Here is a 14,812-nt window from a genome sequence, read left to right on the forward strand (position 1 = left end):
GCTTGTTCTCACGGTGATGGAAAGGAGTGGTTGCTATAGGTCTCTTGAGCCAGGCTCCCCACTGACCCACCATTACTTCCACCTCATTCTGTTGGCCAAAGCAAGTTACGTGGCTTGTTTCTGAGTCCAGAGTCAGAAGCTGGGGCAGAGCATCCCACCAACAGTGAAAGAACCTGACCGTGTGATGTGGCACAGGGCGTGTATGACAGATGCTTCCCTGAGCTTGATCTTGAAGGGTCACAAGGAGGAACTGGCAGGAGTGCATTCTGTTCTAGGCAAGGGGAATGGTGACAAGCCCGCACGGTGACAGTGCATGGTGTGTGAGAGCTTTTGGGCAGCTCAGAATCCCTGGAATAGATGTTGGAGAAACAGATAAATGTGGCAAGGGGTGTTGCAGCTTCTCCCCAAAGAAGCTACAAAATCTGCATACACCACACTTTGCAAGAATGGTTAACCTTGATTCTGTGTTGTGATGTGCAATGCTGTTTCTGATGTTTGCATCTAAAAAATAACAGTGTAAACCTTTGTAGTACAAATTAATTTTTTTCTCTGCATGTTTTTCAGGTTTTATCCACACACAATGTCTTTGTTTTTTTTAAATTCAAAAGATGTTTCTTTTGACATTGAAACTATTTAATAAAACTAGAAATCTTTGTGCTGATGTAAATGTAGCTATTTTGCATGGTGCTTTGCTAACAAAAGACTTTTTTCATGCATATTTCTATTGTGAGGGGTGAATTTTAATTTAATAACAGTAAAATAGCTGGAATAAATTTCATATTCTTATCTGAATATTACTTTGTATTTTTACATGGAAATATATGATTTTATGATACTAATTGCTAAAGTTTACTTTCTGTGACTTCTTTTCAGAGATGAAATCTTTGTAATAGTAAAACCCCTAGGTTTTAATTCCCAGTTTCTATGTATAATTGTACAAGTGATTTATGGAATGTTCAGATTATAATTATAAATGGTGCAGATTTCTATTTTCCTAATGGTGTGTTAGAGCTCCCCCCCCCCCCCCCACTTAGTATAAAAAGAACCCATACTTTTCTGGACATTAGATAAATATCTTCAGCTCAATTTTTTTGTTGTTGTTAAATATTTTAGTTTACTTGATTGTTATCTTTGAAGTGTTCAGCCCTCCAACCTGTCTGTTGTACTGGTAATTGAACTGGCAAGAATCATTTCCCACCAACTATTTCTTTTAAGGATTTTAAAAAAATATGTATAATATTGTTGACTAACTATTAAGTTATTGACATGAAGGGGGAAAAGCCCCAAGACTTGGGAAAAGATGAAAGATTTTAAGCAAGCATGTGTCCTTGCTATGATGCTTTTTTTCTTCTCTCCTGCAGGAGCTAATGAAACAACTGAATATAATTCAGGTGAGTAGGGATGAAATAGCCATCCTATCTTTGCTTGTTGGTTACAACTTAATCTGTGCTGGCTCTTTTTATAAAACATGCTTTCGTTCTAAACCTTTTTCTTCTAATTTCATCTTTTCTTCTTTGACTCGTTGGGTTGGGTTTTTTTTTTTAATATTTATTTAGTTATTTATTTGGCTAAGCTGGGTCTTAGTTTCAGTACGCAGGATCTTAGATCTTCTTTGCAGCATGTGGGATCTTTAGTTGTGGCATGTGGGATCTAGTCCCCTGACCAGGGATTGAATCTGACTCCCCTGCATTGGGAACACAGAGTCAGCCACTGCACCACCAATGAGGGGTGTCCCATATTGGTTATTTATATAGTGTAATTCCCACATTTTGGTGAACTTCCCAAACTTCTGAGATTTCTAATCTCCTTCAACTGGGGTTGGAAAACTTATTTTGAATGATTTCAATTCTTGGAAATTTATTGACCCTTTTTTATGGCCTAGCATTTGGCCTATTCTAGAAAATGTTCTGTATGCACTTGAGAGGGACATATACCCTGCTCTTGTTGGGTGGAGTGTTCCACACGTTTTTGTGAGACCTACTGACTTTGAGCGTTGTTCACATCTGTTTCCTCACTAATTCTCTGCCTGGTTGTCCTATCCATTGTTGAAAGCCAGGTTCTGAAGCATCCGACTAGTCTCATAAAATTATTGTTTCCCTTCAGTTCTGTTAAGTTTTGCTGCATGTATTTGGGACTGTATATCAGGTTTCGCAGGTGGCTCAGCGTTAAAGAATCCGCCTGCAATGCCAGAGACATGGGTTCGATCCCTGGGTCAGGCAGACTCCTAGAGGAGGAAATGGCAACCCACTCCAGTATTCTTGCCTGGAGAATCCCAGGGACAGAGGAGCCTGACAGGCTTCAGTCCGTGGGGTCTCAAAGAGCCAGACATGACATGACTGAGCAACTAAACAACATCAGCTGCTTACATGTTTATAGCCTTCTTTGTGGATGGACCCTTCTGTCATTCTCCAATGCCTCTCTTTACCTCTAGGAATATTTTATTTGTGTAACAGTTTTATCTGATATCACTATAAAGCATCCAGCTTTCTTATGATTGCTATGAGAATCATATATCTTTTCCTATTTACTCTCAACCTAATTTGTATTCTAGAATCTAAAATATAACTCATGTAGACGGCATATCACTGAATCTTTTAATCCAGTCTGATAGTTTCCGATTTTTTTTATTGACCTACTTAATCCATGCACAGTTAATGTTAATATTGATGTAGCTGTATTTACAGGTTCAGTTTTATTTTCCGATATTTTTAATTTATAACATTTGTTTATTTGGCTGCACTGGGTCAGTGGCGTGTGGGATCTAGTTCCCTGACCAGGGAATGAGCCCCAGCCCCTTGTAGGGGCAGCAAGGAGTCAACCACTGAACCAGCAGGGAAGTGCCCAGTTTTATTTTTTGTTCTCTCTCTTCCTCTTGTCTTTTTTTATTCCTCACCTTGTTTTCTACTATTATTTTGGTATATAATGTGAAAATCTTCTAGTGTACCATTTTCATTTCTTTCACTATATAATATACATATTATATTATCAGTATATAATCACTATAGTTTTTTAGTTTTCTTACATGCTAAGACTTACCATATACATCTTAACTTTCCAGAATTTTCTTCAGATTTATTTTTCAATCTTTTTTGTTGGGATATATGAAACACAGACAGAAAAAAAAAATCATTAAATACAAACCCACAGCATAATAAACAATTATAAAGCAAATCACCTATGTATTAATAACTACCAGCAGGGCAAAAAAAATCCAACATTGCCAACAACTACAGACACCATCCATGTGTCTTTAAATGGTCAGGACATGGTTTGAACCCAGGTCTCCTGCTCTGCGGGGGCTTCCTAGGTGGTGCTAGTGGTAAAGAACCTGCCTGCCAATACAGGAGATATAAGAGACACGGGTTTGATCCCTGGGTCAGGAAGGGCATGGTAACCCACTCCATTATTTTTCCCTGGAAAACCCCATGAACAGAGGAGCCTGGCGAGCTACAGTCCATGGGGTCACAAAGAGTCGGACACGACTGAAGCGTCTTAGCACGCATACTCCTGGATTGCAGGCAGATTGTTTAATGTCTGAGCCATCAAGGAAGCCCCTTCCTTCAGCAGTTCAAGCTTAGTTCTGAAACACTGAGGGTCTAGGGAATTTCAGTGAGCCTGATCCAGTCTCTTCTTTCCCCAAGAATGCAGAGGCTGTGCACTTTTTCTGCAATTATGAAGAGAGTCGAGGCAATTACCTGGTGGATGTGGACGGCAACCGGATGTTGGATCTTTATTCCCAGATCTCCTCTGTCCCTATAGGTAAGAGCTGGAAAATAAATCCTTGGATGGAGCTTCTCTCCATGTGTTAGTCATGGTTATCCAGGCTTCAGTCAGTCCTTCCAAGAGACACATCCTTGTCTGTGTGGCCAGACACTTCCCTTAAGGGCAGAGGAAAAGAACAAGTTGTTTGCAGAGGGTATATTACAAAAGGAACTTTACATGTCTTTTCTCATGTACTCCTCCCCCAAAACCTGACAAATATGGGTCTGGGTAAATATACCCATTTTGTAGGTCGATGAGCAGAGCTTGGCAAGGAAGCACAGGTAGGATGTGAACCCATGCCCAATATCAGCAGTCTTAGGACTCCTGGAAGAAGATCGGAGGTGGGGGGTTCAGTGCCAGTGGTTAATTAAGGGAGAGGTGTAGGGGGAGAGGGGGGAAGGGAGCAGAGAACAGAGGGGAGGATAAGAAGGATGAGGTCTCAGCCAGCGACCAGCAGCAGCCTGCTTCCAAGGGGCGGAGGGGGTGGGACTCTGGAATGTGAATTGCACCCCAGTCAATCCCCCTGGGCCAGTCGGGTCATTGTGCATCAGCTGCCAGAGGGAAGGATGTGTCATCTTTCCGGCAGCGCAGCTTCCATTCATCAGGGGCAGTTTGCCAGAGGAGGTGGCTGGAGCCACTATCAGTGACCCCTCCCCCCTAGTATACAAACGCACAGAGCGGCTGGGAGAGGGGTGGCTGGCCCCAGAAAGGATCTCTCTCAGCAGGCTCACCTCCTGGCCATCCAGAGCAAGACTGTCCTACTGCAGGAGGGAGAGGCAGGGCTGATGGGCACATTTGTAGCTTGGCTGGCCCATGTTTCTTTGGTCGATGGAGTCCTCACGGCACCCGCCAGTGAAGCCTGTCCCTTCGTGGATAATGCTAGAGCCCCCACAGCTCCCCACCCTTCTCCATCCCCCTCCACTCACCCACTTAGGGTCTTTCCACAGAGATCCGCCCCTCCATTAGGTTTCCACGCCTCCTCTGCTTTTGCCAAGTTGGGTCCCTCAAACCTATTTATTTCCCATGAAGATGAGATCCAACAGCAGGCAGATGACTCACTGTTTCTGGTAAGTTCATCATTCCGAGATGCCTTGGGCTCTGAAGGCGACTTGGAGTCTGAGATTTACAACTCTCTCTCTCCATGTCCCACATTATCCTGGAACCGTGGGCCAGTCTCTTCCTGGCTAACCCCTACGTCCTCCCCACCACCACCCAGGGTTCCTTCAGCTCAAATCCCCAGCCAGCTGGCATCTCTGTTGGGATGGGGGAATCGGGCTAATCAGACTGGCAGTGGTTGTTAAAAGACCAGGAGTTCGAGGGCTTCCCCGGTGGCTCAGTGGTGAAGAAGCCAGCTGCCAATACAGGAGACACGGGTTCGATCCCTGATCCAGGAAGATCCCACATGCCCTGGAGCAACTAAGCCCGTGTGCCTCAACTTGTGAACCCGAGCTCTAGAGCCTGTGCTCCGCAACAAGGGAAGCTACCACAATGAGAAGCCCGCGCATCACAACTAGAGAGTAGCGCCAGCTCTCCGAAACTAGAGAAAAGCCCACACAGCCACGAAAACCCAGAGCAACCCAAAATAAATACATAAATAAAATTATTTTTTTAAAAGGCCAGAAGTTCTTAAAGTTCTGTCTCTGGCCACCTTTATTCCTACATCTGTAATCATTAAAATAATTTTTTTTTAACTAATAATTATTGAAAATTTCCTGTCTGGCATAGTGTCTTCCAAGGGCTTCCTAGGTGGCCCTATTGGCAAAGAACCTGCCTGCCCATGCAGGAGATGCAAGAGACTCGGGTGGGATCCCTGAGTCGAGAATATCCCCTGGAGAGGGGAATGGCAACCCACTCCAGAATTCGTGCCTGGAGAATCCCGTGGACAGAGGAGCCTGGCGGGCTGCAGTCTATGGGGTCACAAAGAGTCAGCTGAAGCGGCCTGGCCACATGCATGGTGTCTTCCATGCTTTCTCATTTAATCCCTACAGCCATCCTATAATGTCAGATCTTTTAATATCACCTCGGGCCCAGCAACAGGGAGTCAGGTTTCAAGGGGTTTCAGGGTTCCCCCAGCCACCCAGGGAGCCCGAAGCTTTGCATCAGTGACTCTGCCTCCTAAGCTTACTTCTATAACAGCAGCCTTCAGACAGCTGCCCCTGCCCTGCAGTGTGGGGCGGCCCAGGACATCAAAGACCCGGGTGTGCAGAGACTTCCCTGAGGGTCCAGTGATTAAGACTCTGTGCTTCCACTGCAGGGGGTACGGGTTCAGACCCTGGTGAGGGAGCTAAGATTCCACGTGCTGCTCGGTGTGGGTGAAAAAAAAAAGCCCAGGCGTAGGATTTCCTGATCAGAGGGGCTAGCTCTGCTTTCGTCTTTCTTTCTGAAGCCAATAAGAAAAGCTGCATCTGTGGCTTAACGTGACTCCCTGACACTGCCTTTATCTACTGAGGCAGAAAAGTCATCAACATCCAGGCAGCGTGGTAAAAGTCAGAGCCAAAAGACCTCTGGCCACAGGTCAGTTGGAAAAAACCCCACACTGTTCCTTCCTTGGGGAACAAGCAATTCCCAACCGTGGTCCCTGCACCCCTGGGCGTGGGGTGGGCAGTGGAGAGACGGAGGAAGAGTGTTAATTACTCTCTCCCCTGGTCCTTACACCACTGCCCAATCCACACCCCCTGCATCCAACAGAGTGAAGCCACAGGGCTTTTCCTGGCCGGGGCCCCAGAAATGGGCCTTTGTATGTGAGGAGGGTTATAGGGTTGGAAGGAAAGGGAAGGGGCAGGCGATGGGGTGAGGGGCAGAGGACCCCCGGATATGATGCTAGTCTCTAACTGTATCTTCCTCTCCCCAGGTTACAACCATCCTGCTCTCATGAAACTCGTCCAACAGCCTCAGAATATGGTGAGTGCCCGGAGTTGCGTTCATGGAGATTCAGAGGGTGACTGGGGCAGCCTTTGGAAATGGTCCATCCATTGAGTCCTCCCTGAAATATTTGTTGAGTCCATCCTGTGTGCTAAGCCCTTGGAACACCTTGCCAACACAGTGCCCTGCTCCTATGGAGGCAGCCAGTTAACCACACACATAAGCAGAGAATCGCAGCCATACAAAGCGCTACCGAGCAAGGCAAGACAATGATCATGGTAATAATGAACAATAATTAAGAGCATAATACATATAAACACTGTGGCTGGCACAGATCGATTATTGCCAAGTCCCTGAGGCGGCTGCTTTTGTTATCCCTGTTTTTACAGATGAGGGAACTGAACACAGAGAGGTTAAGTATTTGTCCATAGTCACACAGCCAGAAGAGGTGCTGGAAATAAAAAGCCCAAGGGAGCTGGGCTCTTTAGGGATGGATGGGCTGGGAGTTGGGGAAGAGTGGTCCCCGTAGGGAGTGGAGGGTGGGAGGGAGAGGTGCAAGGGGCTTCAGGAACAAAAGAGGGCAGGGCAGCCGGATCAGAAGAGCCCGGAAGGGTCCAAGTGTGACTGGGGCAGCAGGCAGGGGCCGGGGGCACTTTCTCATGTTTGGCATTGCTACCGTCTGGGGCTGGATTCTTCTCGGTGGTGGGGCCGTTGATTGATGACGCTGGCTGTGACACGCGTGGGGATGTGCACACACGCTAAGCGTACTGTGTGTGTGTGTTTGGTCGCTTCAGTCCTGTCTGACTCTTTGCAACCCCGTGGACTGTAGCCCGCCAGGCTCCTCTGTCCACGGGGTTCTCCGGGCAATGCCCTCCTCCAGGGGATCTTCCCGACCCATGGATGGAACCCAGTCTCCCTGGGTTTGCGGACAGATTTTTTACCATCTGAACCACCAGGGAAGCATACTACTGAATGAATTTTCCCCTGTAACCCAGTGTTTCTCAACTTTTTATTCCCATTATGTCTCGCTTAAGGAGCTTTTTTTTTTTTGGCTGCACCTTTCTGCATGTGGGATCTTAGTTCCCCAACCAAGACTTAAACCCACACCCCGTGTAATAGAAGCACAGTCTTAATCACTGGCCCACCAGGGAATTCTCTCAGGAGGCTTTTAGACATTGTTTTGCTAATTGTCCTCCCCAACCACGAAATGTTAATACTACCCTGTTTCAGTTTCCTGTTGCTGGCAGCGCAAACTACCACCAGCCTAGGGATTTAAGACAACAGCCATCTATGGTCTCACAGATCTTGTGGGTCTAGAATCCGGTGAGCAAAGCTGAATGCTCTGCCTAGCAGCTCACGAAGCTGAGGTCAGCTCGTAGCTGGAGGCTCCGGGGGAGGATCTGCTTTGGGGCTCTTTCAGGTCGTTGGCAGAGTTCGTTTCACGTGGTCCCTCCACCATCAGGCCAGCAACATATGATCCAGCCCTCTTTGTATCCCTTCTCTGCCTCTGCCCTGAGCAAAGGGCTCATGTGGTTGCACTAAACCCACCCAGAAAATCTAGAACTGTCTCCTTTCTGAGCTGAATAGGAAGCTTAATAACATCTGCAAAGCCCCCTCTGCTATGTAACACATTCACAATTGTGGGGATGGGATAAGAGTGGGGTGTCTTCTTGGAAGCCATAATGGTGCCCACCACACACCTATGGTGTATATATGGTATATATACGTGTATGAAGAAGTGTGAAGTGTTAGTCACTCAGCTGTGTCCGACTCTCTGTGATCCCACGGACTGTAGCCCACCAGACTCCTCTGTCCTTGGAATTCTCCAGGCAAGAATACTGGAGTGGGTTGCCATTTCCCTCTCCAGGGGATCTTCCTGACCCTGATCGAGCCTGCATCTCCTGCATTGCAGGCGGATTCTTTAATGCTGCAATTCTTTAACCATGGAAGCCTCCCCTTACTTCTAACAGCACATAGACAGAATCGTAATGCGTGTGCTTTTTATCTCGTCTGGCTTATTTCACTCAAAATCCATCTGGAGATGTGTCCTTGGTAGCCAAAGGGCATCCATCCTCCCGGCTTTAATTGTTCCATTGTGTGAACTGTTCCATTGTGTGAACGCGCTGTAATTAGCATCCTACCTACCGTGGATGAGCATCTGAGTCACTTCCCATGAAGGCCACTGCTGTGGACCTTCCCGTGTGTCTGCTGGTGACACAGTCTTGCGTCCCACGATACAAGGTGCGGACAAAACCAGTCCATCTCTGCAGCAGTGTGTGCACATGCTCAGCCCCAGCAGATCCTCAGATCCCAGGACAGTTTTCCGTCCGGCTACTTCCCATCCACCCCCCGCCCTGGGCACCCTGTCGTTAGGGCTTCCATTTCTCTCAGAGTGTGACATCATGTCCACACATAAGGGGTGTGATTCCCAAAAAGAAATCAAAGAAAGACAGGAAGACTGAAAGCCTGACCCCGGCAGGAACCAGCTCCCCAGCTTTTTATATATTTTTAAAATATTTATATATCTGACTGTCTTGGGTCTCTGCTGCAGCACATGGATCTTTGTGTGTGTCGCGCAGGATCTTTGGTTGCAGTGCATGGACTCCCTGGGCTTCCCCAGGGAGTGGGTCAGTGGGTAAAGAATCCGCCTGACAAAGCAGGAGTCGCAGGAGCTGCGGGTTTGATCCCTGGGATGGGAAGATCCCCTGGAGGAGGGCAAGGCAACCCACTCCAGCATTCTTGCCTGGAGAATCCCACAGACAGAGGAGCCTGGCGAACTACAGTCCATGCAGTCGCAAAGAGTTGGCCACGGCTGATGCAACTGAGCACGCACACACTCTCTAGTTCAGTGCGCAGGCTCTAGAGCACAGGCTCAGTAGTTGCGGCAAAGCTCCATGTCATGTGGGATCTCAGTTATCCAGGGAGGAATCGAACCCAGGTCCCTGCACTGCAAGGAGGATTCCTAACCACTGGACCAGCAGGGAAGTCCCCTCTCCAGCCTTAAAGAAGCAGCAGAAGATAACAGGAAAGAACTCAGCTCTTCTTTACCTGTGGGTGGTATGCCTGCCTGGGAGGGACCTGGGGATGGTTCTCACCTTCGATGGGTTGACAAATTCAGGGGCTGCTCTGGCGGAAGCCTCGTCCCCCCCCACCCCCCAAACCCAGGGTGTCTGGCAAGGCCTGTTGGTGTCTCTGAGCGTGTGTTTACATTCAGAGCCCAGCTTTGTTTCGAAACGTTCTGCAGATCCCAGATGCCTCAGCAGTTGGTGCTAAAAAACTGTGTCAACAAACACGCCAGACACATTTGCCGTGTCAGCTGCCTCCGGAGGCAGAGTGGCCCCAACAGCACGTGACTTCCAGGCCCAGGGATTCTGATTTGCGGGGGCGGGGGGTGGGGGAATGCCCTGCGTCCACCTATCCCTGCCAAGAACCTGGATACCACCCCTCATCCTCCCTTCCCCCACCCAGGCAGGGACCAGTCCTAGCTCCCCCTCTTCCATTTGGAGTTTCCCATCAGCCCCTCTCCATCTCCCCTCCCACCTCCATGTCCATTCTCACCTCCTCCAAACCATCCTCCAAACTGCTGTGTGCCTGGAACCTCTCCTGGTACCCACTGCCTTCAGGATGCCTCCCAGCTCCTCCTCTTCATGTGCAAAGCCCTTTGTGATCCGCCTCCTGCTTCTTCAGCCTCAGTTTCTTTCTTTTTTTTTAAATTAGCTTATTTATTTTTTTGACTGCATTGGTCTTCATTGCCGCAAGCAGACTTTCTCTAGTTGCAGCGATCGGGGGCCACTCTTCCTTGAGATGCACAGGCTTTTCACTGCGGTGGCCTCTCTCATTGCGGAGCACGTGCTGTAGGCACAAAGGCTTCCGTGGTTGTGGCACCTGGACTTGGTTGGTCCTGTCATGTGGAATCTTCCCGGAGCAGCGATTGAATCTGTGTCCCCTGCATTGGCAGGCGGATTCGCATCCATTGTACCACCAGGGAAGTCCCAGCCTCATTTCTTGACATCTGTTCACTTAATGATGGATGGAATACCTACTGTGTGCTGGGCACTGTCCTTGGTGCTGAGCTTGATGACACAATCACAGTCTAGGTTACAGTCCAGAATAGTCTGGACCAGTGTCTGGATCACAGATCAGATCTGCCTAGATCGCCACCTAGACCATAGTCCGGATCAAGGTCTAGATCACAGTCTGAGCTGATGTTGTTCTTGCAGAGGGCTGGGTGTGGGACAGGGAGACTGGCACAGCCTTAGAAAAGTGACCATTGACCGCTGCAAGCTCAGCAGAGTACATCTGAGGCGTCAAACAGGACGACCTTGATTGGCGTCTTCCAAACTCTTAGCGAGAGATGCGCTCAGGTGGTGCATGGTGTTTTACCTGTCTTGGACAGGCTACTGCCAAGTCATTGAAGTTCTGAGATGGTGCTTATCAACCCTTTTGTACCCCAACCACATCATCTATAATTCATGTGCCAGGTCACCTGGATCTAACCAGTTGCAGTTAGAGCTTCTTATGTCCCCGGGGCGGGCTCATCACACTGCTCACGGGTTATACAATAATTACTGGTCATGTCATATGCCTGGTCACTGCAATGAATGATGAGTGCCGACTGACATCCATGGTGCCTTGGCTGGGCTGGCTGGAGGGCAGCTGACCTTGTCAGCTAAGACATCAGTGTGACCTTCGGGCCTTTCCACCTTCGTGATTCTGTCCTTCAGGACGAGCTCCTGCCTCATTCATAGGCTGTGTCCTCTCACTGGCTCCTGACGAGCACCCAGGAAGGCATCCTCATTTTCTCAAATAAGGACCAGAGAGGTTAAGTGACTTGCCCCAGGGTGCACAGCCGCTTAAACCAAGCCCATTCTCCTCCTTCTGCACGTTATAGCTGCTGAATCTGATGGCAAGGATTCTAGAAACCTGTCCTCAATTGGTTCTGCTACCGACAGTCCCAGATACCTTCTGTTCTTAATGGATGTCACGCTTTGCCAAACAAGAACACCACCCCCACATCTCGCCTGGGCCCAGAGAGGCAGTCAGCCCGGCCATCTCCTCTGTGAGCCACTTCCCCCACTACCTGTGCTGGAAATTCACCTCCACCCCGAGCTCATGATCTGTTTGATTTCCTCAGAGGCACAGTGACTGTGTGTGTGTGCTAAGTTGCTCAATTATGTTTGACTCTTTGAGACCCCATGGACTGTAGCCCGCCAGGCTTCTCTGTCCATGGGCTCCTCCAGGCAATAATACTGGAGTGGGTTGCCATTTCCTTCTCCAGGGGACACAACGAATGGCTTGAAGCCAAAACAAAAGACAGCTCAGAGGCTCCCACAGGCCATCCAAGGTCTCCAGTCTCTGCCAAGCCTACTTACCAACAGCATCTGTAGTTTCAGGTGGAGGCTGCCTGCAGTGTCTGGCAGAGGCTGGGATCGGAAGTCAGCCAACCTGGGTTTGACTCATGGTTCTGCCTCTTTCTGTCTGTGTGACTTGAGGCTGGTTGCTTGACCTCTCTGGTCCTCCATTTCCCCAGCTCTACAATGAAAAGGGTTAACTCCCCCCACTGCTTATCCTCGACCTAGCCAGCTAGTTGCTGCTGAAAAAGAAAAACCAACAGAGGCACAAGGCTGCCACGAAGTCCAGCGGGCCACGCCGAATTGCAGGAGGATGGGTGCTAGGGCCCGCCTGTCCTTGAGTTTCCTCCTGTTTGGATTTGCACTGAGTTTGTTTACACAGCTGAGTCCGAGAGAGAGGGGTGCGTGAGACTTTCCAGGCTGTCAGTCCTTCCTTCCTTTTTAACTCGACTTGCAGGATCTTAGTTCCTGGACCAGGCATTGAACCTGGGCCCCTCGCATTGAAGGGCTTCCCTGGTGGCTCAGAGGGCAGAGAACCTGCTTGCAGTGCAGGAGATGTGGGTCAGGAAGATCCCCTGGAGGAGGGAATGGTAACCCTCTCCGGTGTTCTTGCCTGCAGAATTCCATGGACAGAGGAGCCTAGCGGACTATAGTCCAGGGGGTTGCAAACAGTCAGACATGACTGAGCAATTAACACTTTCACTTGCTTTGAAAGCATGGAGTCTTAACCACTGGACCATCAGGGAAAATCCCCCAATCCACTTCTTGATGACCTCATTGCTTATTCACTGTGCAGACCCCACTCAGACTCTTGCTGACCCTTCAGGGGGCCCTGGCTGCACCTGGAGAGACAGATCAGCTCTGTTCTTCTCCCCATTTGCATTTCCATTTGCATCTTTTCCATAAGGGTGGACACAGGTTGATACATTTATCAACACCCACAGAAGGTACAGGACTCAGTGAAGCCTAACATACAACTGTGGCCTTTCCACATGCCATTTTACCAGCAATACAACATTGTCATCAGCTAATGTACTTTCATTTGCTTAACCTAATTTTGGCATTTAGAGTGGTTCTCCCTTTTGTTCTAAGTGGTTCTCCTTTTTGCTTCCTCGTTTCCTGGGTTTCAGAAGCGAGTGTCTATATAGCGTCGGGTGTGCACAGTTGATTTCCTTACAGAGGGAATCCTTCTCTGGACCCACATCTGTCAGAAAAAGGAAGTTTCCTAACACTGCCTCTCTCATAGGCAGCTCTTTCATTAGCCAGCTCCTACATCAGATTGCTCTCCTACGCCTCACTCTCTTTAAAACTTACAGCTACTGAGACCTCTTTCTTTCCCTGTTTTTTTTTTTAATTAAAGTTTAATTCATATGAGGTCAGATCCATCCTTTGCCTTATACAGTTCTATGGGTTTCAACAAATGCATACTCTGGGAATTCCCTGGTGGTCCAGGATGGTTCCACGGCAGGGGGCATGGGTTTGATCCCTGGTCAAGGAACTAAGATCTCACAAGCCACCCAGTGGGGCCAAAAAATAAATAAAACTTAAAAAAATTTTTTTTTAATTTCAAATTGATTTGCTAATTTTTAAAATAATTGTATTTATTGTTTATATTTTTGGCTGTGCTGGGTCTTCACTGCTGTGCAGGCCTTTCTCTGGTTGCAGGGAGCAGGGGAGACCGTAGTTGCAGTGTACGGGCTTCCCATTGTGGGGGCTTCTTCTGTTGCAGAGCACAGGCTCTAAGGCGTGCTGGGAATCTTTGGAAAAGCAGGCAGGCAGTTTGTCAATGTGAGGCTGCTGTCAAGGCATCCTCTTAAATAAAACTTTTTGGTGTTGTTCAGTCGCCAAGTCGTGTCCTACTCTTAGCAACCCCATGGACTGGTATGCCAGGCTTCCCTGTCCTTCACTGTCTCCAGGAGTTTGCTCAAATTCATGTCCATTGAGTTGGTGATGCTATCTAACCATCTCATCCTCTGCCACCCCCTTCTCCTCCTGCCTTCAGTCTTTCCCAGCATCAGGGTCTTTTCCAGTGAGTCAGCTCTTCACATCAGCTCACCAAAGTATTAGAGCTTCAGCATCAGTCCTTCCACTGAATATTCAGGGTTGATTTTGTTTAGGATTGACTGGTTTGATTTCTTTGCTGTCCATGGGACTCTCAAGAGTCTTCTCCAGCACCACAGTTCAAAAGCATCAATTCTTTAGCATCAATTCTTTCTTTATAGTGATAGTGCAGTACCCCAGCCAAGAAACTGACACTTTGTTTTCAACCCAGAGCCATCCTAGTGGATTTCTCTAACAGTGCAGGAGAATCTGTCATTCCTGGAGGTGTGAAACACACCCACTCTGAAAACCATCGCCGGTGGGTGGGACCCGGGTTACGCAAGAAATCACGGCTGGCACTCTGGGTTTTTTGCAGAGCACGTTCATCAACAGACCTGCCCTGGGAATCCTTCCTCCGGAGAACTTTGTGGAGAAGCTCCGAGAGTCCCTGCTCTCGGTGAGTGAGTCCCCGGAGACAGACCGCCAGTGTGAGGACCCACCTCCACCTTCCCCACCGCTAGCCCTTGGCTCTGATCTCCAGGAGGCCAGAGTAGCTGGGAAGGAAAGGGTTGATACCCATAGCAATTAAGGATGGGGTGTTTCTGCATTAGTCTCACTCTTCCTGCTGTTTCTTTCAGGATGAGTCTTTTTAAATTTTTCCTTGCAAGAAAAGCTGGGATCCCTCGTGTGCTGGGGGGTGGGGTAGGGGGAAAGGGAACTCAGTGGAACTTAAATTAGCATGGGCCCTCCCTGACTTTGGGTTTCAGTGGCCACAACGATCAGTGTCCTTCTGAATC

General features: G+C 48.5%; 1 protein-coding gene across 3 annotated transcripts in view; it reads left to right on the top strand.

The window, feature by feature from the left end:
• ABAT (4-aminobutyrate aminotransferase) overlaps positions 1-14,812 on the top strand; it is an 86,089-nt gene that overhangs the window by 52,601 nt on the left and 18,676 nt on the right. For all 3 annotated transcript variants that reach the window (XM_070460667.1, XM_070460666.1, XM_020892304.2), the window contains 4 exons: positions 1,362-1,391; positions 3,642-3,759; positions 6,614-6,663; positions 14,392-14,472. In XM_070460667.1, coding sequence (XP_070316768.1) covers positions 1,362-1,391; positions 3,642-3,759; positions 6,614-6,663; positions 14,392-14,472 — 279 coding nt within the window. The remainder of the gene's footprint in view (positions 1-1,361; positions 1,392-3,641; positions 3,760-6,613; positions 6,664-14,391; positions 14,473-14,812) is intronic.

This window comes from Odocoileus virginianus, chromosome 33 (assembly GCF_023699985.2).
Source record: "Odocoileus virginianus isolate 20LAN1187 ecotype Illinois chromosome 33, Ovbor_1.2, whole genome shotgun sequence".
In the NCBI taxonomy this organism is placed as follows: Eukaryota; Metazoa; Chordata; class Mammalia; order Artiodactyla; family Cervidae; genus Odocoileus; species Odocoileus virginianus.